At 40.7% G+C, this 22,175-nt stretch overlaps 1 protein-coding gene and 1 pseudogene across 4 annotated transcripts; one reads left to right on the top strand and one right to left on the bottom strand.

Moving 5' to 3' along the window:
- Positions 1-17,559, top strand: si:dkey-119f1.1 (Structural maintenance of chromosomes protein 6-like). Of its 4 annotated transcripts, XM_028953551.1 has the most exons (27): positions 1-32; positions 239-385; positions 1,425-1,542; positions 1,656-1,761; positions 2,722-2,858; positions 3,043-3,104; positions 3,191-3,271; positions 4,009-4,110; positions 4,194-4,313; positions 4,566-4,664; positions 4,749-4,895; positions 5,214-5,302; positions 5,414-5,578; positions 5,873-6,051; positions 8,730-8,928; positions 9,227-9,341; positions 9,514-9,674; positions 11,293-11,428; positions 12,122-12,202; positions 12,894-13,064; positions 13,467-13,604; positions 14,055-14,200; positions 15,581-15,706; positions 16,160-16,265; positions 16,385-16,537; positions 16,771-16,868; positions 17,128-17,559. In XM_028953551.1, the coding sequence occupies exons 2-27, from the start codon at positions 272-274 to the stop codon at positions 17,216-17,218; spliced, it is 3,240 nt and encodes a 1,079-aa protein (XP_028809384.1). In that variant the 5' UTR covers positions 1-32; positions 239-271; the 3' UTR covers positions 17,219-17,559. The 4 variants fall into 4 exon arrangements, with proteins under 4 accessions (XP_028809384.1, XP_028809385.1, XP_028809383.1 ...); XM_028953552.1 differs by lacking the exon at positions 1-32 and having other exon boundaries at positions 43-385; positions 4,194-4,301; XM_028953550.1 differs by lacking the exon at positions 1-32 and having other exon boundaries at positions 43-385.
- A 1,123-nt stretch (positions 17,560-18,682) lies between these two features.
- On the bottom strand, positions 18,683-19,276 carry LOC114803220 (TATA-box-binding protein-like; annotated as a pseudogene).
- Between the last annotated feature and the right edge of the window lie 2,899 nt (positions 19,277-22,175).

Here is a 22,175-nt window from a genome sequence, read left to right as displayed (position 1 = left end):
GAGAAACTGGCGCGCAGCCGCACAGCTGCTAGGTGCGCACATCTTTTAACCAGACTCTTCATTAATGGCGTGATATTTTACAGCAATTAAAATGACTTAAACGCGGAGCTTATAACCGCCGGGTCGCAGGGCGGGGATATATACTCATTTATTTTAGCTGGTAGGAGTGAGACGGTGGAGCTTCGGAGAACCAGGAAGCGTTTGTAATCGTTCCACTTGGTCTTACTTTATCCCGCAGTAAGTAAAGCGGTTCCAGTGAGCGCCTCCAGACATGTCCAAGCGGAAGAGTGACCGGTCAGATGGGACGCCTCACAAACGAGCCAAGTCCTCCCATGCAGGGGAGCAGGAGGAGGACGTGGCGAACCTGCGGCCAGCATCACACAGCGTGAGTGACACCGCGCTTCAGGACGAATTCTGAAGTGTCCGATTCTCTGGAGAATTGTCCAGAATTGTGAATTATTCCTCTGTAAACGTGTGCCTCAGAGAACAAGACCAGCTGCAGCAGTGTTGCCAGATCCTAAATGGTGATGTATTGTATCAGAAGTTTAAAATGATCAAATGTTGAGAGAAATTATCGTACATACGCAATTTTCTTCACACGTCTACGTACAAAGCTCATACACACACCATGTATTCCTCACGCGTTTACACACAAACCTCACACACACACACACACACACACACCAGATATTCCTCTAGGCGTTTACACACACACACACACACACACACCTGATATTCTTCACGCATCTACATACAAACCTAATAGTTCACACTTTTGAGTGGTTACATAGATCATTACCAGATAGAGCTTTATGTTAATTTCTCAAATAGATATCCCGACTTTACCGGCGTATTACGGAGTTATTGCAGCATTTACACACACACACACACACACACATATAAAATAGACAATTTGAATAAGGAGCTAACTTAAGCATCTTACCTGTGTGGAGTGCAGGAGGTGCAGAATATCATTTGCACATTACAACAGGGACAGGAAGCTTTACTGCTAGTTCTCGCTACAGGCTTTAACCAGCCAGTAAAGCTGGGATCTTTCTTCCAGTCTGATGGCGATGTTGCGTGTCCTTACTCTGCGTCTTCCGTAACTGCAACTCTGCCGTGCAAATCCGCACTTAAACCTCTCGTCAGTGTTTACTTTGTGCATCACCATGTGTTCCATCGTGCACTGACTGGCTATAAAGGCATTAACAAGCCAAGTATGTCTGCACAGCCAGGTGAAAACCAAGATCGGTATCCTGTCATGCTAATAAGATAATTTAATCCTGACTTGACTCTTGCTAAAAAGCCCCATGCTTAGCTTTAGTGGATTGACAGATCAGAATGCAGAGTACAAAGTGGTATTGCACACCCCTTTCCCCAAATGGCTGAAATTTCTTGACTCTGCTTTTCTTGGGTGTTTTTAGGTCTCTGGAGAGGTTGGTATCATTGAGAAGATCTCTCTTAAGAACTTCATGTGTCACGCACTTCTTGGGCCTTTTGCATTTGGAGACAATGTCAATTTTGTGGTTGGAAACAATGGAAGTGAGTAAATTTGCTTTTATTGAATTTGCTTTTCCTCTGCATTACTCAAATGCTTGAGACGTTCATGTCTAAATGCGATTTGTCTTTTCAAAAGATCATTTCTCTTTTTGCAGGTGGAAAGAGTGCTGTCCTGACAGCCCTGATTGTTGCATTAGGAGGGAAGGCACAGGCTACCAACAGGGGCTCGTCTCTGAAAGGATTTGTCAAAGAAGGAGAGAGGTATGAACCAGGCTAGGTGACAGAGCAATAAATTAGTGTGAATGTTCATAATAAGCAACAATGTCATTCATTTAGGGAAATGGCTGAACTTTCCTCAAATAATTAAGTTCTACTGCTGTTTTATGTTATGTTATCTTATGTTAATTTTGTTCGAATCCCGATCCACCAAGGTGCCACTGACCCCACACACTGCTCCCCGGGCGCCTGTCATGGCTGCCCACTGCTCACTCAGGGTGATGGTTAAATACAGAGGACAAATTTCACTGTGCACCGTGTGCTGTGCTGCAGTGTTCCACCATGACAATCACTTCACTTTCACTAAAAGATACAGTTCTAATTTACATACTCTTTGTTTAACAAATTAGTTAAACTTTAGTCATTGAAATGCCTTTGAAATTCCAAATTTTAATTAGAGAAAACACAAATCAAAAAAAAAAATATCAATGAAGAATCAAACATTGTTCAGGGTAAAAAGGACCAGTAAACACTGACGTGAACCTGCGATCCGAGACAGCGAGGGTGACCTTGCTACGTTCGGTCTGAAACCGGCTTTAACTGAGAGCGCAGGATGTAGCGCGTCCACGCATACTAAATATTTATTAACCTACAATTTAACTGAACTGACTCCTGATCCAATTATTTGGGTGACTTAAAATGGGACGTCATAAATTGTATATTTAAATTTACTGTTTTTAAATATCTTCTACACTACGTTTCCCAGACCGCCTGATAACTGATATCATTTTGCACATTCATCATCAGTGAGCTATGGGTGCTTTATTGATATTGAATACAGATAAACCAACTCATCTTAAAATATAAATTTGTATATATGTTTATATATAATTGGGAATTTTTTTTATTTTTTTTATTTTTCCCCTGACATTTAAAGTTGACATTTTGTTTCATGAATTAGATTCTTGACATGCCTGATCTTGTTCCTGTTTCAACCCTCCTCAGCTCTGCAGATGTGTCTATAGCTCTGAGGAACCGGGGAGAGGATGCCTTCAAGCCTGAAGTGTATGGGCAGACCATCACAGTAGACGTGCGCATTTCCAGTGAAGGCTTGAGAACCTACAAGCTGAAGAGCAGAAATGGTAAAGGCAGCTGTGGTTCTTATATAGAGGTGGTGTTAATTCATCAGAACTTTTTTTTTTTTTTTTTCTTCTTCTTCGTTCTGGATGTTTTGTGTGTTTTAAGGAGTTGTGAGTGGATAATACATAGTTTAGAGTGACTGTGTGTATTTTGAATACCGCAATATTAATTTGTATATTCCTATAGGTCAAATTGTGTCTACAAAAAAGGAGGAACTTGTGGCTATTCTTGATCATTTTAATATTCAGGTATTCCAAATGCTTTTACAGAACATGACCGGACTCTCTCTCATGGCAGAATTAACATGTAGATTTTAATATTTTGATTCGAACAGGTGGACAACCCAGTATCTATCCTGACTCAGGAGATGAGCAAACACTTTCTGCATTCAAAAAGTGAAGAGGATAAGTACAAAGTACGTTCACAAATCCCCATGCACCCACCTGCCATACCAGCAGAAGTGAATATCATTAATGATCGTTACAGTGGCACCTTGGAGTGGGTGGGATAGGCTAGGCTGAAAGTGAAGGTTTCACCCTCAAGTTGTTGATCTGGAGGCTGAAAAAATGACAAGTGTAAGGATTCTAGTGACGAGCAAATTGTGAGGGCTAGATGGCTAGATCATAGCGTCTCCAAAACTGCAGCTTTTGTTTGATGTTCCTGGTCTGCAGTGGTCTATGGAAGCACGATCTATGAAAGGGAAACTGGTGAGGCAGGGACTGGTTCAAGGCCAGCCAAGGCTAATTGGTGCCTGTGGGGAGTGGCGGCCGGCCCATGTTATTCAATTCAATAGTTACTGTAGCTACAATAGCAGAAAAGTTTGTGTTCTGATAGGAACGCGTCAGAACACACAGTCCATCCCAGTTCGCTGCATAGCTGCAGACCAGGTGTACATGCTGTCCCAAGTGCCCTTATGAAAGCTCATCGTAACTGGATCATGGATCAGTGGTCTGATTAATCACATTTCCCTTTACATTGTATGGATGACCGGGAGTTGGGAAGAAATGGCACCAGGATGCACTATGGGGGCGAGATTCCGGGAATGTACTGCTGGGAAATCCTTGAGTCATGGATTCATGTGGATGTTCCTTTGACACGCACCACCTGACCAAGTACTTCATGCCTAGAGCATTATCTGTTTTACTTTTGAAGTTCTTCATGAAAGCCACCCAGTTGGAGCAGATGAAGGAGGACTACAAGCACATCATGAAGACAAGGACTTACACCAAGACTGCTGTGGAGGGGCATGAAGAGGCAAGGCTGCATGATTTGATGTGATGTATTCTACTAATTAAAATTTTTATTTTAATATGATAATTCTGTGTATTCTCTTTAAGAGCTTGGATGAGCTGAAACGTAAATACCAGGAGAAAGAAGAACGGTACAAGAGCCTCTCATCAATTGATACTATGAACAAAAAACTTGAAGATCTGCAACATCACATGGCATGGGCCCTTGTATGTCTATACTAGTGATCTTGGCTGAGTGTATATAAATAACTTTAAATATAATTTTTTTGTTTTCAATATTAGCATAAGCATTTTTCTATTGTAAGCATTCTGATAATATATAAAGTCTGAAAATATCCATATTTGTGTAACTTTAAATGGTCGTGGTAGTAACCTAGTGGGCATAAAGCATATTTTGGTAATTGAGTCTGTAATCAAATCATGAAATCATTAAAATATATTTATTTATTTTTATCCCAGGTAACAGAGCTGGAGAATGAAATGAAACCAGTGAAAGACAACATTGAAAATGATGAGAAGTTCACAGTAAAATTTGACCAGAAAATAGAGGAGTGGAAGGTAACTTTTAAAGAACTTTTATTGATGAATTCGATCTTTGCTCCAATCTCTGCTTGGAATTGGTATTTTGATGTTTGTGGGCAGGCCAAGGTTGAGGAGATTGAGCTGAGGTATAAGCAGAACCAGGAGAGGTTGGACCAGGTCTCTGTGCAGGTGGACCAGCTACAACCTCAATGTGCTCAAATCAAGAGCCAGGTTCAGGAACGCCGCAATGACGTTAAAAAAGCAGAGGTGAGATTGACATGTTTACGGTGCTTCACTAGTCATGAACTTTTGCTAATGTTCAACACAAATGTACATGCGATTTCTAGGAATATACAGTCTTTCAGCAGTCTTTTTTTTTATTATATTTTTGTAATTTATTTATTCTTGGAAGTATGAATATTAATTTGCCTGGACGTCAGTGAGAAATACACACAGTCCTATTCATAAAAGCAAAGGTATTTCTTTGTTTCTTGGTTTTTAGTTTCAGCAATTTGTGGCACCCTAGTGATTGGTCAGGTGGTTTGTTTTTGCATTTTTAACCTTTAATGCGAATCTGTTTTACAGGCTTTTGTTCATCGACTAAAGACCAATCTTAGAGACTTGGAGAAGGACAAGGAACAGCTCACCAAACGTATTGATGAGCTCAAATTCAGGTCAATAGACAGCAGACTCAATTAGATGCATTCACTTTTATTGAAATTTAAAAAGGAAATTTGTCAACTCAATTTAAAATGCAGCATTTTTCCTTCCATGTCTTGCTCCAGCATCAGTCAGGCCACCGCTGCTGATAGCCAGAAACGGATGGAGAAGCTCAGGCAGCTGCAAGGGCAGCTGGATGCCAAGACATTTACTGACTCCACCCTGGGGCAGCAGATAGACCAGTTCCAGACAGCGGTGGCAACAAGCAAGGATGAACTGGACAAAATGAGGTATGTTCATCCAGCCTCTAACAGGGAAAACCAGGATACAACACTACATTTACATACACACTCACACACATTTGAAATTACTGATTACTCTTTCAAAGTGAGTTGGAAAACTGTGTGAATGACCGAATTTAGCAGAAATAAACGTGTGTGTGTGTGTGTGTGTGTATATATATATATATATATATATACACACACACACATATAAATCCATTACTAAATAAATGCAGTAATGAGTAAATCCCTGATTTGACATATTTGAAAATGTTTTAATATATAATATATATCCTTGAATAGACGAGAGGAGCAGGATATCCAACATTCTGTGAGTTCTAAGGAGAGGAACCTGCGTGCAATGGAAAACAGCAGGAACAGTCACATTCGCCGCTTTGGAGAAAACATGCCTGCACTCCTGGCTGCTGTGGATGATGCCCACCACAGAAGACAATTCAGAAGAAAACCTCTAGGGCCGCTGGGTAATGCAGGAGTCTCTCACTCTTTCTCTCTCATTCTCACACACACACACGCACAAAAAACATGTAAAAACCAATTCTAATGAAATTAAAACACCACTAGTATATACAGTGGGTAAATCACGATTTGGATACACTGATTTCTCTTGTTTAAATTTCAAATCTGTGAAACACCTTAAGCACCAAGACATTTTCTTGTAGAATTGTGCTTCAAATAAAGAGTAAACCAGATTGTTATTTAATCATTTACAAGTCAATATTGCCTATATGGACAGCAATTTAAAAAGAAGAAAAAGTGAACCTGTAAAACTGCATTAAATTTGATATTGTATTGTTACAAGGACACCAAATATAATTTTTATTTATTATTATTTTTTTTATATATACAAATTTTGTTCACCGGGTGGTGCTGTCAAGTGTTTTGCTTAGTGAGGTCAGCAGAAGTGAGAGTCAGTGTGCGACTACATCCTCCTCTCCTGTCGATGGCGCAGTACAGCTAGGGACTTACTGCCTGGCATTTCAGGCAGAGTGGAATCACAAAACCTGACAGACCGAGCGATTGTCATTATAGTAACTTGTTCAACATGTAAAAATTAATCAGGCAGTTTTTACTTGGATAAAGGAAATGCAATTTGCAAGTTGTCACGCTCCAATAAGATATTCAGGCAACACAACCAATTTACGAATTAATTAATAAACAGGAACCCTCTACATACAATACAGCAACAACCAAAGCCTTTTGGATAAAGCAAACAAAATACTGCCTTGAACTTAGTTTCAGGTTGGAAATTCTACAGATATTCGGCGCAGGATATTTAACTTTTAATAACTCCCTCTTTTTATGGGTGGGGCCAAATCAATGTAGAACATTGCTGCTGCATGGAACTAGTCAGACATGCCTCAATGTTTGAGGGTTACGATTACGTTGCACCACATTAATGAGGACTGGCTATTGGTTTTCCATGAGCACTATACTGTCAGTAACATCACTGAGCTGCTGAAAGGGGCAGTGGAGAAATGGGACGTAAAACCGAGGACTCTTGTTATAGTAACAGATAACGCATTAAACATGGCCATTGCAGTGCTTGCTGATGTGCCACATTTTAAATGCTTTACTTGCACATTCAACTTAGCTGCACAGCACGTGTTAAAGCTGCCGTCAGTGGCCTGAATGCTGGGAAGTGTTAGAAGAACAAGCAGCTTCTTCAAAAATAGCACTGTGTGGGGAAAAATAAGTTGCAGAACTCGCCTCAACACAAATTGATCACTTATTTTTATTTGGGGATTTACATGGGGGGTATAGTGGACTCATGCAAATAATATTAAGCTTCTTGACATTATACTGACTTCTTTAATTTGCACAGTGTTCACTAATTATAACGAGTCTGCGTGCACATGCACATTTTTAAGTCCTTTACAAGCACCACACCAGCATAATATAACTGACTGGGCACTTAAATTTTCAACCATATGCATTTTATCAGTGTGTTTTAAATGCAAAGACAAAAAAGTACAAATTAATTTCTGAGTAATGTCTTTTTTTTTTTTTTTTTTTTTTCCTGAATTAGTAATGTAATGTGATACATGTCAGCATCTTATGTTTCAGCTCTGAGTTTATATTTTCATTGAACTGTAGATTATCGCAATATGTACAGTTTCGTGCTATAAACGTATCATGACCCAGGTATCGTGAGATCATGAGATCTTTGCAAATACACACCCCTTCTTACAGTACATATTCAGTGGGTACGGAAAGTATTTCATTTTTCATCCTTTGTTATATTGCAGCCATTTGCTAAAATAATTTTCCACCTTTTTCCTCAATAATGTACACACAGCACCCTATATTGACAGAAAAGAATAGACCTTTCTGCAGACTTATTAGCAAAGAAAAACTGAAATATCACATGGTCCTAAGTATTCAGACCCTCTGCTCAGTTTTTAGGAGAAGCAACCTTTTGATCTAATACACCTATGAGTCTTTTAGGAAAGATGCAACAAGTTTTTCACTCCTGGATTTGGGGATCCATTCCTCCTTGATCCTCTCCAGTTCTGGCAGGTTGGATAGCCATTTTTGTAGGTCTCTCCAGAGATGCTCAATTGGGTTTAAGTCAGGGCTCTGGCTGGGCTATTGAAGAACAGTCATAGAGTTGCTGTGAAACCACTCCTTTTTTATTTTAGCTGTGTGCTTAGGATCATTGTCTTGTTGGAAGGTAAACCTTTGGCCCAGTCTGAGAAGGTTCTTGTCCAGGATATCCTTATACTTTCATCTTTCCTTCTATTGCAACCAGTAATCCTGTCCCTGTAGCTGCAAAACACCCCCACAGCATGATGCTGCCACCACCATGCTTCACTGTTGGGTCTGTTTTGAACAGGTACCTGGTTTTCTCCACACATACTACTTAGAATTAAGGCTAAAAATGATATCAAACCTTATTTCTCACCTTCTTTGAGTCCTTCAGATGTTTTTTAAATCTGCAAAAATGTCAACAATTCTGTGTTTTTCTGTCAATATGGGGTGCTTTAGCATATTTTTTTTTTTTTTTTGTGCTCCTGTTTCCTGCCTGTATTGGTTTACTTTACTTTACTATAGTTTGAAATGTTTTGGACTGGAAATAGATTTTTCATAAATACCCAACAGAATATGAGATGCGGTGTCTGACAGAGTCTGTCTTGTGTAGGCTTCTGCATCTGCCTTAAGGACCCAGAGCTGGCTGTGGCCGTGGAGAGCTGCCTGAAGTCTCTGATGCTGGCTTTTTGCTGTGACAACCACAGAGATGAAGCGCTCTTGCAGTCCCTCATGTCCCGCTACTTTAAAGACAAGAGACCTCAAATTATTGTGAGCGAGTTCACAGACAAGCGCTACAATGTTGAGGAAAGGTACTGGGGGACATTAATCTGTGTTTAATGACTAATTCAGGTGCAGACTTGTGTCATATAAGATGATCTCATAGTTTGGAAATGCAACTTTGATACTTTCACTTAAACTCAACCCAGATTTATCATAAAATGTTTTTTTATCAAAACAGTGTGTGTCATCTCTCTTTCAACCATATACAGACATTACTATTCAGCCATTTCTACTCATATATGGACATCTTATGATGGAATCTGCTATACATAGACTGGCTGGTAAATCTCAGAATGTATATTTTAAATCTTTGATTTCTGTTTCCAGAGCGGTTCATCATCCAGAGTTTCCCACCGTGCTACAGGTTCTGGAGATTGATGACCCTGTTGTTTCCAACTGTCTTATTGACATGAGAGGCATTGAGACCATACTACTGATTAAGGTAAGGATGAGGTAATTTCAAATAAGTGTCCGCTGTATTTTCTCATTCACTGTGTACAGCACGTTCATTTTATGCTGTAAATGAATAAAAATGAGTTTGTGGCAATAAATGAATTGCTGTCCAAAAAAATAAACCTGTATTGATGTTCTCTTGTTGATCTCTTCATCTACAGGGTAAAAAAGAAGCACGTCGAGTAATGCAGAGTGGCCACCCGCCCCAAAACTGCAGGGAGGCTTTCACTAAAGAGGGAGATCAGGTTTACGCCAACCGCTACTACAGCTCTGATGTGCAGAGGGCGCTCTACCTCAGTGGGGACCTCGAGGAAGAAATCAGGTCTCTGTTCATTAACTGCGCTATATTACAATGCCAAAATGAGGGGGGGAAAAGCATGAACTGCTTCCAATATAAAGAAAATGGTAATTGATTCATTTAATTTATAAAACAAAAAACATAATGTGTGAGTAAAAATATTAGAACTTTCAGCAAGAATTATCTGGTTTATTTATGTCTCAGGAGCAGCATTGCAGTTTATCAATATATCACTATTTACTGTAGTACATGTGCATTAATCTGATATATAAAATAATACACAGCTGTTGGTTAATTAAAAGCAAATAAAGCATCCATTGCATAAAGCATAAATGCTTACAGCAGTCATCAATGAGTGTTAGAAAAATTAATCAAACACGCAGGGAGTGTTTGTCAGCAGTTCCGGGTTTCCTCTGAAACATGGTAGGCATGGTTACAGTAAAGGGGGATTCACCACAGTCGTAAACAATATTCAGCTCCTGTTTCTGGCTGAATGACCTGTTTGCAGCACAAATTTCATGTGTTGTTAGTGGCTGTATCCACACAGAACATTTCTAACATAACCCATAACAAAACAGAATAGAGCGAGATCATTTGAAAATGTTTTCTTATAGTCCATGAAGCTTTTCAAATGACAGACTTGTGAACATCATCTTTCTAGGAATTGTTGTGTGTATCTGATGACATCTCGATCCTCCTGATTTTCCAGCCGATAAAATCTGACTTTGTGACGTTATTTAATATTAATACAAGTTCCCCAAGCTTGTCTAGGGTTCTGCAGTGGCTAGAAATGGCAATAGGTGTAAAGAGGGTTTCGGCCATTTTGCTTCACTGTTCTGAGAGCAGCAGCTTAGATGGTCTGATCTGGAATGTGTCTCCTTATAACGTCTTATGGGTAAAGGTTACCTCTGCTTCCTCATGCTTTTCCCCACTTTCCCCTAAAACAGTATCTCCACTGACCATTATGGCTTCCAAATGTGCGAAGCATTGCAGTTGCTCTGCGATTGGATGGAAAAATGAGCACAAATGTTTTTTGTACTTCCTGTCTGTGCCAAATATTGTGGTTTGGTGAACGGTGCTGATTACTTTACTTTACTTTATTTAGCAGACGCTTTTATCCAAAGCGACTTACAGGAGGACGACACCAGCAATTCTCGTTCTATTTCTGTAGATTTTGAGTTTACAAAACTAAGAGCCCTGATAAGGCCTAACTTGTCAGCAAAGAGCATGCTCGGAGATGCTAGACGAAGAAAAAAATATTTCATATATATATATATATATTTATTTATTTATTATTTTGTGCAATGTGTGTTTGTGTGTGTGTGTGTGTGTGTGTGTGTGTGTGCTCATGTGCGTGTGTAAGTGTTAGATTTGTCTGAAATACTTTTTGAATAAGTGGGTTTTCAACTACTTCTTAAAGGTGGTGGTAGTCTCAGCTAGTCGAATGGAGCAGGACAAGTTGTCCCACCAGCCAGGGACAACAAAGGAGAACAGAGTTTATTGGAATCTGAGAAAAAAGAGGCTTCAGATACAGTATTAGGGGTGACTAATAACCTATATAAAATAGGGCAGATTTTAATATACACATTCATTTTATGGCCTGTTGCCATATTTTCTTGTTTCTTGTCTCTCTGCGATGCAGGCATTTGCGAGTAGCCTTAGAGAACCAACAGGCCCACATGCATCGATACAAGCAACACATTCAAGAGGTGGAGGCTGACATCCGCAATAATAGTGCTCTGCTGAAGACTGCCTATGACAATCGCAAGAATGTCAAGGTGCTACCTACTGACCACTGTCCCTTTTCACAGATACAATTATTCGGGAGAAGGTTCTGGAATGCTCAATTAAGTTTCTTTTTTTAAGTACTAAATCAACCTGTTAAAAGACCTGAGTTGTCTTTGTGTTTTTTTACAACACTAAGGACAAAGTTGTATTCATTAGATATGCATCTAGCGAAGAAAAAAAAAAGCTTAAAAAAGCTATCTAAAAGCTGAAGCGACATTCCATTAATAGATAGCTGCAAACAGTAGAAAGTAACACCATTATATCTCTCAGTTACTGAGAAGCATTGGAATTTGGAGCCTTTTATAGTAAACGTTTGTTTTATTTCTGCCCTCTGATTCCTCAACCAATTTAATTGGAAAATATTGAGTTAGAAATAATAACGAGACCAACCCACATATTGCCAGATTTCTTGCTCGCTTGCAGGGACATCAACGTCTGTGCCGTGCAAACTTTGCTACTTATTGAACAGCATATAGTCAGATATATATCTTGTCAACTAACGTTTTAGTGATCTACTCTCATCACTACCTATAGAATTCATTTCTCACACCACCTCATCAATACCTTCAAAATGTATTTTAATCACTAAGCAACATATGTTTTGCAACTTTTTATTATAAATATCTTATTACTTCTGGTGACCATGAATGGAGATGTTAGTGTTTCATTTTTCATGACTACAGGACTGCTGCAGGAGGTTACTGTTGGAAATCAGTGAGTTGCAGAATGTTGAGGAACCCCAGTCAGAGGACCTCAGACCTCTGGTAATGCCAGATACATATTCTTTCTGTGCATCCATGCAATAGGCAGAACCTTCAACCTGACAAATACTGATTCCTGTTTCCACATTCCATGTGCTTTTTAATAGCTTCATTTTCATTTGGGATTGTCAGATCATTACGAATGACTTCATTAGACCCATGGTTCCCAACCTTTTTTTCCCCAGAAGTTCTCCCTGCCTATGTCCACGCCAAGCCAGTACATTCCCCTCAACCCCATTTCCTTCCTGCATATATACATTAAACAAATAAAGTTATTACAAATAGCAGTTGTATGTTTTCAAAGTCTATACAGCCTACAGGATTATACAGAGTTTTGATAATCCTATTGTGTGTGTTTTTGGGATTTTATATAATTATTTATAGTGCGGAACCCTGAGGAGGGTCGGGGACCTCAGGTTGGGAACCACAGCATTAGAGGAACAGTTAGGGCTGTTTTGGAGACAATGCAGAGGAGAGACAGTGAGTATGTAGGCAGAAGGATGCTGAGGATGGAGCTACCAGGCAAGAGGAAAAAAAGGAACATAATGAATCCACTGTGGTGACCCCTGATAGGAGCGGCTGAAAGTAGAAGACAATTAAAATTATTAGCAAGTGAAATAATGTGCCAGTCTTTTGCTTCTTTAATGACTATATTTGAAAAATCATGGACCACTTTGAATTGTCACACATACAGGAAGATGACTTGAACGAGATCAGTGAGAAACTGCAGGATTCAAAGAAGGATTTTGAAAAAGCAAATCAGGACATGGCTCAGCAAAAGAGGGCACTGGAGGAAGCAGAGAAGGCCTACCGCCAGAAGATGGAGATCATCACCAACATTGCAGAAGAGGCTGAGCCAATCAAGGTGCATGGTGCATCTCTCAGTGCATGATAGTGCAGGGTTTCTCAGCATGCTGGCTAGGGTTGCAACTAACAACTTTTTTTGATAGTCAGCTAGTTATCAACTTTTTTTTTTTTTTTTTCATTTGCCATTTATCAGTTTCAAGCTAAAAGTGTGTACAAGTGGCTGCGATAGCTGTCAATTAGTTTGACGAGCAAGATGTTGAGAAAATGGGACATTTTTGTAGGAAGTCTACAGATTAAAAATACGTCCAGTGACAATTATCAACAATTAAGTTTATCAATGGCTATTTTAGTCAATTCTTGTTGACAATGTCAACTGATCGTTGGACCCCTATGGATCTAAATGCTATGAACAGACATTTCTACTTTCACATCTTTGTGTGTGTGTGCTTGTGTTGTGCAGGAAGAACTGAGTAAGAATGATCAGGAGCTGGAGAAATGTAAGCACCACAGGAAGCACTTTGAGGACAAGCGCAAGGTCCACCTCAGCAAGATACAGGAACTGAAACACAGCCTGCAGCAAAAAGAGAAGGAAGTCAAGGTAATACACAGAGATAAACACTTGATGGGGTATACCTTTACCTGGAGCCTAAATGGTACTATGTACAGAACTTTAAAACTGTCTGGTTTACTCCTCAACCTGCAGCCAGCTACACTGTTCATCTATGATATAGTAGGTCAACTGAATCAGACATCGATCAATCAATAAACCGATTTCCCTCTGGAGCATATATACTGGGAGAAGGATAGACCCTGAATATTTCACAGAAGTGAGACACCACTTGCAAATTGTCCACACAGCCTGGTTTATTTTTACATGTTGAACGGGCCGTTTTAATGACAATCGCTCTGTCATGTTTTCACTAAAGAAAACTCAATTTGTATACAAAAGTGTCATTATGTGGTGTCCCTGTATCAATTGCCCTATATCACCACGTATATTGCTCTACTCTTTTACTGGCCATCTGATGAATGCTTCAATGTTGGACAGAGTGCCATAGTGAAAGCTACACAGATTTGTCCTGAGAGGCTGGAAGTGAAGAGAACTGCCAAGAGCCTGGACAGCGAGATCAGCCGCCTGAAAGGGAAAATCAGCGCCCATCAGGAACAACAGGGGGATCGAGATGTTATCATCAGGTACATGTCAATTCCTAGAAATCTATATTTATATGTTAAAAATCAGCTTATATAGCTAAGGTACGTTCTTTTAGGAAATAGTTAGCGGTTAGAACATCCCCAAACATTATGGCCGATTTGGTTTGTAATTTATTAACGATAAAAGTTTTCAGTGAATAATGATAAGTCATATAATGGGTCCTCAATCTTGTGAGATACCATCAAAATATTAACTTCCATAAACAAGTGCATGGATGACAAAAAAATTAAAATCTGATTTTACTTGCTGCATTCATTAATTATATTTTATAAACTTATTAAAGCCAATCAGCTTCTAAATCTGAGGTTCTCTCCCAAAATAACGGGTGCATTGCGCTCTTCAGGTCAAGGGTGAGACACTGTCTCAAGTTGAGGAGGTCATGTATCTCAGTCTTGTTCATGAGTGGTGGGGAATAAAAGGGGAACTTGGTTCAATGTCAGCAGTTTTGTGGGAGCTGCACTGGTCTGTTTTGGTGAACTTTTATTGAAATGCTAATTTTCATGACCAGCTCTTTGTTCACAAATTCAGTTCTGAGACAACCCTCTATGCTATGCAGGCTTTCATTGAACCCCAGACCTCCACAGACCTCATTTTCTTTTTTAACTGGTGAGAGTAAGTCAACACCTAATTGGATTCCTGAAATATCTGATTTATATTGATTTCCTTATATTTATCTGGCTTAATCTCTGCCAGGTATCAGTCCACTTAAGTAGGAGATTCCACAGCATACTCAGTTTGAGCTTCACATCAGTCCTTGGTGTTATCTGCCAACCATTTTTATTCATATGTTTTTAAGTTCTGTTTGTTAATTAGGAATAATTTTCTGTCCAAGCTGCTGCTGTTCCTATGTGGAGCATACTGGGAATCTCAGTAAATCGCACCATTGGCGTTGTATCCTGTCATTTCCAACAACAACATATTCCATAATTTCCATCAAATTCTCAGTTGTTCAAGTTCAGATAATTGAGTTGTAGTAACATGTTTCCAATCAGTGGGTATGACATCAGCATACAGGGATTTTAGGAAAGGTTTGCTAATATCTTTCATACACTTTTCTGTAGTTCAGTGAAATCTGCATTTAAGTGAAAGTGATAGTTTTGGCAATATGGTATACAGCACAGCACAGCACATTTTGACATGATGAAATGTCCTCTGCATTTAACCCATCACCTTGGTGAGCAGTGTGTGGGGATGGTGCTTCGCTCAGTGGCACCATGACAGTTTGGGATTTGAACCTGTGTCCTTTGGCCCATTTCCTTAACCACTAGGCCACCACTTTTAAATGTAAAAATTCTGCTATATTCATGAATTATTCACAGAAGGTTTGTGTTTTTTGGGGGGGTTTTTTGTGTGTGTTTCAGGGAGTACCAAGAAGCTGCCCAGAACTACAGCACAATCAGCCGACAGGTCAAGTGCCTCAAGCGCTTCAATGAGCTTCTCTATGACATCATGTGTAAAAGACATGCAGCTTACTCTGTCTTGAGAAGGTAGGGGACACAACGTACCACCCTGTTGACCTGACCTGTACACAACTCTGCTTTCTGGCTGATGTTTTGCTCACTTTTGAATGCTGGTGGGGCCTTCCCTCTAGTGGTAGCATGAAACTGAGTCTACAACCCACACAAGTGGCTCAGGTAGTGCAGCTCATCCAGGGTGGCACATCAATGTGAGCTGTGGCAAGAATCAGCGTAGTGTCCAGAGCATGGAGGCATAAACGTAATGTAAAAACCTTTGAAACTGAAATGCTTGTAATTATACTTCAATACAGCACAGGCACAACTGACAAACAGATCTAAAAACAAGCTTTGTGGTCTAAAGCAAACTTTGTGAAAACCAGTATTTACGTGATCCTCAAAACTTCAGGCCACGACTATAGTAAAGGTCCCAGCAGGTCAGGAAACTGCATGTGGTGCTCAACCCTTCTGTCTGTTTTTCTGCAGATATCTTTCAGTCCGCTGTAAATATTACTTTAATGCCACGCTGTCCCAGAGAGGTTACAAGGGGAGAATGACCTTCGACCATGGCCGTGAAGCCCTAAGCATATCTGTAAGAACTTTATTATGGAACAGAAGCTGTCAGACAAACTAGTCTGACCACACTGTACTGATAAGCCACACATGATACGTTCTCTTCATGAAACATTCCCCCCTTCTCTCTCTCTGTAGGTGCAGCCAGGAGAAAAAGAAGAAGCCGTTCTGAATGACATGCGGTCTCTCTCTGGAGGGGAGCGTTCATTCTCCACCGTCTGCTTTGTCCTGTCGCTTTGGGCCATCTCTGATGCACCCTTCCGCTGCCTTGATGAATTTGATGTCTTCATGGTACAGACGTTTAGCCGTGTTATTAGAAATCATGTAGAATTCTTCTCAAACAGCCAGATCACTTTTCTTGGTTTGATTTAGACTAAGGAAAGTGAAGTCAGCTGAGTGTTTCTGGTGTAGATGCCGGTTGTGCAGTAAAAGACTTCCACAATCTAGCCAGTAATAACCGCGTTTCAGTGTTTGGTTGGTTGTGAATCTACTGCCTTCAACCTCATGACCTGACTGTTGTTTAGGACATGGTGAACCGCAGATTATCCATGGACATGATGCTGAAGCTCGCTTCCAGCCAGCGTTACAGGCAGTTTATTTTCCTCACTCCTCAAAGCATGAGGTACGGCATCTGCTCAGTCACACCTTTCAAAAGGAGCTTGTACATGATGATTGCAGCAAGACAGTCATCTTGCTGACTGTCATTTGAAGTAGAAAAATGTTGACCTGCAACATTATAACAGTGAATACACATTTTTACAAGATTAGAGATACTAAATACAATGAAATTATTTACAACTACATCTGACCAAAATCACAGACTGAGTTTAAATTGCATGTTGTGCTTTTACAGATTTTTAGCATTTTTGTTTCCTTTACAGCTCTATCCCAGAAAACAATCTGATACGAATTCTGCGACTGAATGACCCTGATCGCACTCAAACAACTCTTTCTTTTGGACAGACCCAGTAGATTCAAAATACACACTTCCATTTTTATTTTAAGCGACTTCATTGTTCTCAGTTGTTTTGTTCAAATGTAATATAAAGTTGACTGTTCATTTGTTATAGGAACTGTATTCAAAAGGTTAAACCAATTATTAAATATATTATATTTGCTAACATCATTGAAAGATCTTGGAAAGAAATGTGATTTCAACACTCACACTGATGTTTATAATGATCATTTTTAATGTATTCACATGTGTTGCAGTGGGGGAATTGTTTCATCAGTACATGTTTCTTGTGTCTTATTAGAAGCCATAATTGATTTATAAATGTTAATAAAGAAAATGTTATTATTGGTTTATAAAATGTTTGCTTACAATTACTACATTCTAAGACTAAGGATTTCCAACAACCATTGTTAAGGTTATAAGACACAATTTAACCGTTCAGACTTGCTTTAATATCCTGACTTGTTTGTCCCTAAGGCCAAAAAATGTCACCATTTTTGGAATTATTAACCCTTTAAAAGCCAGTATGGTTACGCAACTCCATAGCTCTTTTTTTATTGAAATGGAAAGCCAAAAAAAAAATCCTTGCCAAACCGCATGGATGCAGTCCTTCAAGCTCATGGACGTCATACAAGATATTACATTTTGATCTCACAGCACCACTACTTCATTTTCTCTTATATTTTTGTATTTGCAGTAAATTTGTTCAGTTTCTGTATAAGCGACAAAAATGTTGTTTTGCCGAAATTTGACCTTTCTGTCTTGATGAAATGAAATCTTTTTTACAGTGAAACGAATTCATTTCTATGCATTAAACATCATTTTAACTTTTCATATGAGCTATTTCTAACACCAGTTGATTCATTATAAGTCGGGTTAATAGCGGGTGTCAGGGACTATTGTCAGGGACTGTATATGTTGATTGTTACTAGGCCCGTCCAACAATACGTATAAGGCTTTTAAATGCGTATTACCTTGTGTTTTAAAAATACACAAAGAATAAAAGATCAGTTTGACCAGACAAACTTTATTTTAGAGAGTTGAACATTATTGAAAAAGAGATCATATTTGTCTGGGAGTGAGAATCCAGCTCATGTGGTCCTTGCATGTGAATTTCCCACCATTGCAGCAGGTGCCCCCAACTCTTCCTTGAGTGGCCCCGCCTCCTGCCTTTCCGTTTCCTGATGAGAGAGGGGCCTGCAGCAGCACCCTGCAGATTTGCAGCTATTCCTGCAGCGGAGGATGAGGGGGGAAGGCACCCTCCTTTCTGGATGTGTGGGGTCACCAGCATTTCTCCCATGTCTCCTCCTGTATGGTTTCTGCTGCTGCCAGGATGGTGGCTCGATCGAAGTCCACAGGACACAGGCATTGTAGAGGGACGTATCAACCAGGTTGTGGAAGAGGGCCAGAAGAAAATATCCCTGACCATGCTCGTCAACAACTCATTTGCATTTCCTGAAATCTTTGATTACGATGGGCTTTCTCTCTATATCGTAACTTGGACTGTGGAGAAGGAAAAGTGGGGAAAATGCACAGCTGTTCCCTCTCGATGAGTTTTCTTCTGGAATCTCTCCAGGATTGGGGAGATGGCTTGAAAAGCTTTGTTGACTTGGTCTCTGCTTTTTGCGCCTACAAACACAACTTTGCCCGATATAAAGACCAGGAGTGTAACTTCCTGTTCAGACAGCCTGGGTTTTATTCGGGCTCATAGCAGCACTCCTGTGGGTAGTTCCGAGCAAGATCTTCAATCTGAATAGTGAAGTTAACATTGCAGCTTGCCACCACGTTTTGGATTTTAAATGCTTGGAGCTTTGCAGGGTATCCCATCTTCTGGATCAGCCTCCCATACTTTCTGGCTGCATTTTGGGACTCAATTTTGTTTAGTGCTCCTGTGCAAACGACTTTCCCCGACTCGAAGATGAGTGCAGATGTTCTGGGTTTCCGCATCTTCATTGAAACAGCGTTGAAACGCCTTGGGTTGTTGACTCGACATTTCGACCACGCCTTGCTATGTTGTTCAGGTCCAGTTTACATCCAATATTAAATGTAGACGCAACATTTGACAGGCGTGGACCAACAGATCATTTTTCTGGCCACTGAAGTCTTGATGGCCATGGAGTTGTCGAGCTGCGGGGTTTGTTGAGCTGCAGGGTTTGTCCAGCGTGAACCTGGACGCCAAACTGCTGCCTCTGGTTTGCAAGCGTAGTAAGAATCACTGGTCTGCCCAAAGGGACCTGGGCGTGGTGGAGCTGAGAGGTTGGTCCCATGCACCACAGAACCCCTCTCAGTGGCGCTGTAGCCTGCTGCTGCTGGGCGGGTGCTTTAGTGACGTCGTCAAAAACAAACGTGATTGGTCCTAAACCAACCAATCATGTTGTCCCTCGTTGTCAACTGACCAATCACGTCGCTTCGCTACAGTAACTGTTTTTTGTTTTTTTTGCTATCTAGTTTTGCTATCTATGCTCTTATGCTGCATAAGACCCACTCTTATGCTGCATAAGACCCACTCTTATGCTGATGACACCCAGCTCTATCTGTCATTCCCACCAGAAGATGCTACTATAGCAACAAAAATTTCGGCCTGCTTCTCAGACATATCAGCATGGATGTCTGAGCGACAACTCCAACTCAACCTATCCAAAACCGAGATTCTGATCTTTCCGGGCAACAAATCCTCTCAGCAAAACCTTTCAATTCAAATTGGCTCGCTACTGTTAACACCCACGGCATCTCCAAAAAGCCTTGGAGTTTGGATAGATGACAAACTGAGTTTGAACCATCATGTTGCTGCGATCTCCAGATCCTGCAGGTTCACTCTCTACAACATTCGCAAGATTCGGCCTTTTCTCCCGCAACAGGCTACGCAGCTCCTCGTCCAGGCAATGGTCATCTCCAAACTCGACTACTGTAACTCTCTCCTGGCTGGAGCCTCTGCAGTCACCATAAAACCACTCCAGATGATCCAAAATATGGCAGCTCGTCTCATCTTCAACCAGCCAAAATACACCCATGTTCCACCTCTTCTTACCTCCCTCCACCGGCTCCCGTAGTTGCTCGCATTGAGTTCAAATCCTTGATGCTGCCTACAGGGCTGTTAATGGAACTGCGCCCTCCTACATCAATACAATACTACCTAGCTACACTCCTGCACAGAAGCTACAATACTACCTCCTACATCAATACAATACTACCTAGCTACACTCCTGCACAGAAGCTACAATACTACCTCCTACATCAACACACTACTACCTAGCTACACTCCTGCACAGAAGCTACAATACTACCTCCTACATCAACACACTACTACCTAGCTACACCCCTGCACAGAAGCTACAATACTACCTCCTACATCAATACAATACTACCTAGCTACACCCCTGCACAGAAGCTACAATACTACCTCCTACATCAACACAATACTACCTAGCTACACTCCTGCACAGAAGCTACAATACTACCTCTTACATCAACACACTACTACCTAGCTACACTCCTGCACAGAAACTACAATACTACCTCCTACATCAACACAATACTACCTAGCTACACCCCTGCACAGAAGCTACAATACTACCTCCTACATCAACACAATACTACCTAGCTACACCCCTGCACAGAAGCTACAATACTACCTCCTACATCAACACAATACTACCTAGCTACACCCCTGCACAGAAGCTACAATACTACCTCGCTACACCCCTGCACAGAAGCTACAATACTACCTCCTACATCAACACAATACTACCTAGCTACACTCCTGCACAGAAGCTACAATACTACCTCCTACATCAATACAATACTACCTAGCTACACTCCTGCACAGAAGCTACAATACTACCTCCTACATCAACACAATACTACCTAGCTACACCCCTGCACAGAAGCTACAATACTACCTCTTACATCAACACACTACTACCTAGCTACACTCCTGCACAGAAGCTACAATACTACCTCCTACATCAACACAATACTACCTAGCTACACCCCTGCACAGAAGCTACAATACTACCTCCTACATCAACACAATACTACCTAGCTACACCCCTGCACAGAAGCTACAATACTACCTCCTACATCAACACAATACTACCTAGCTACACTCCTGCACAGAAGCTACAATACTACCTCCTACATCAACACAATACTACCTAGCTACACCCCTGCACAGAAGCTACAATACTACCTCTTACATCAACACACTACTACCTAGCTACAACTCCTGCACAGAAGCTACAATACTACCTCCTACATCAACACAATACTACCTAGCTACACCCCTGCACAGAAGCTACAATACTACCTCCTACATCAACACAATACTACCTAGCTACACCCCTGCACAGAAGCTACAATACTCCCTCCTACATCAACACAATACTACCTAGCTACACTCCTGCACAGAAGCTACAATACTACCTCCTACATCAACACAATACTACCTAGCTACACTCCTGCACAGAAGCTACAATACTACCTCCTACATCAACACAATACTACCTAGCTACACCCCTGCACAGAAGCTACAATACTACCTCCTACATCAACACAATACTACCTCCTACATCAACACAATACTACCTAGCTACACCCCTGCACAGAAGCTACAATACTACCTCTTACATCAACACACTACTACCTAGCTACACTCCTGCACAGAAGCTACAATACTACCTCCTACATCAACACAATACCACCTAGCTACACCCCTGCACAGAAGCTACAATACTACCTCCTACATCAACACAATACCACCTAGCTACACTCCTGCACAGAAGCTACAATACTACCTCCTACATCAACACAATACTACCTAGCTACACTCCTGCACAGAAGCTACAATACTACCTCCTACATCAACACACTACTACCTAGCTACACCCCTGCACAGAAGCTACAATACTACCTCCTACATCAATACAATACTACCTAGCTACACCCCTGCACAGAAGCTACAATACTACCTCCTAC

The sequence above is a fragment of the Denticeps clupeoides genome, chromosome 14 (genome assembly GCF_900700375.1).
Source record: "Denticeps clupeoides chromosome 14, fDenClu1.1, whole genome shotgun sequence".
NCBI lineage: Eukaryota > Metazoa > Chordata > Actinopteri > Clupeiformes > Denticipitidae > Denticeps > Denticeps clupeoides.
The sequence above is the reverse complement of the archived record's forward strand: the minus strand, read 5'-3'. Positions and strand labels throughout refer to the sequence as shown.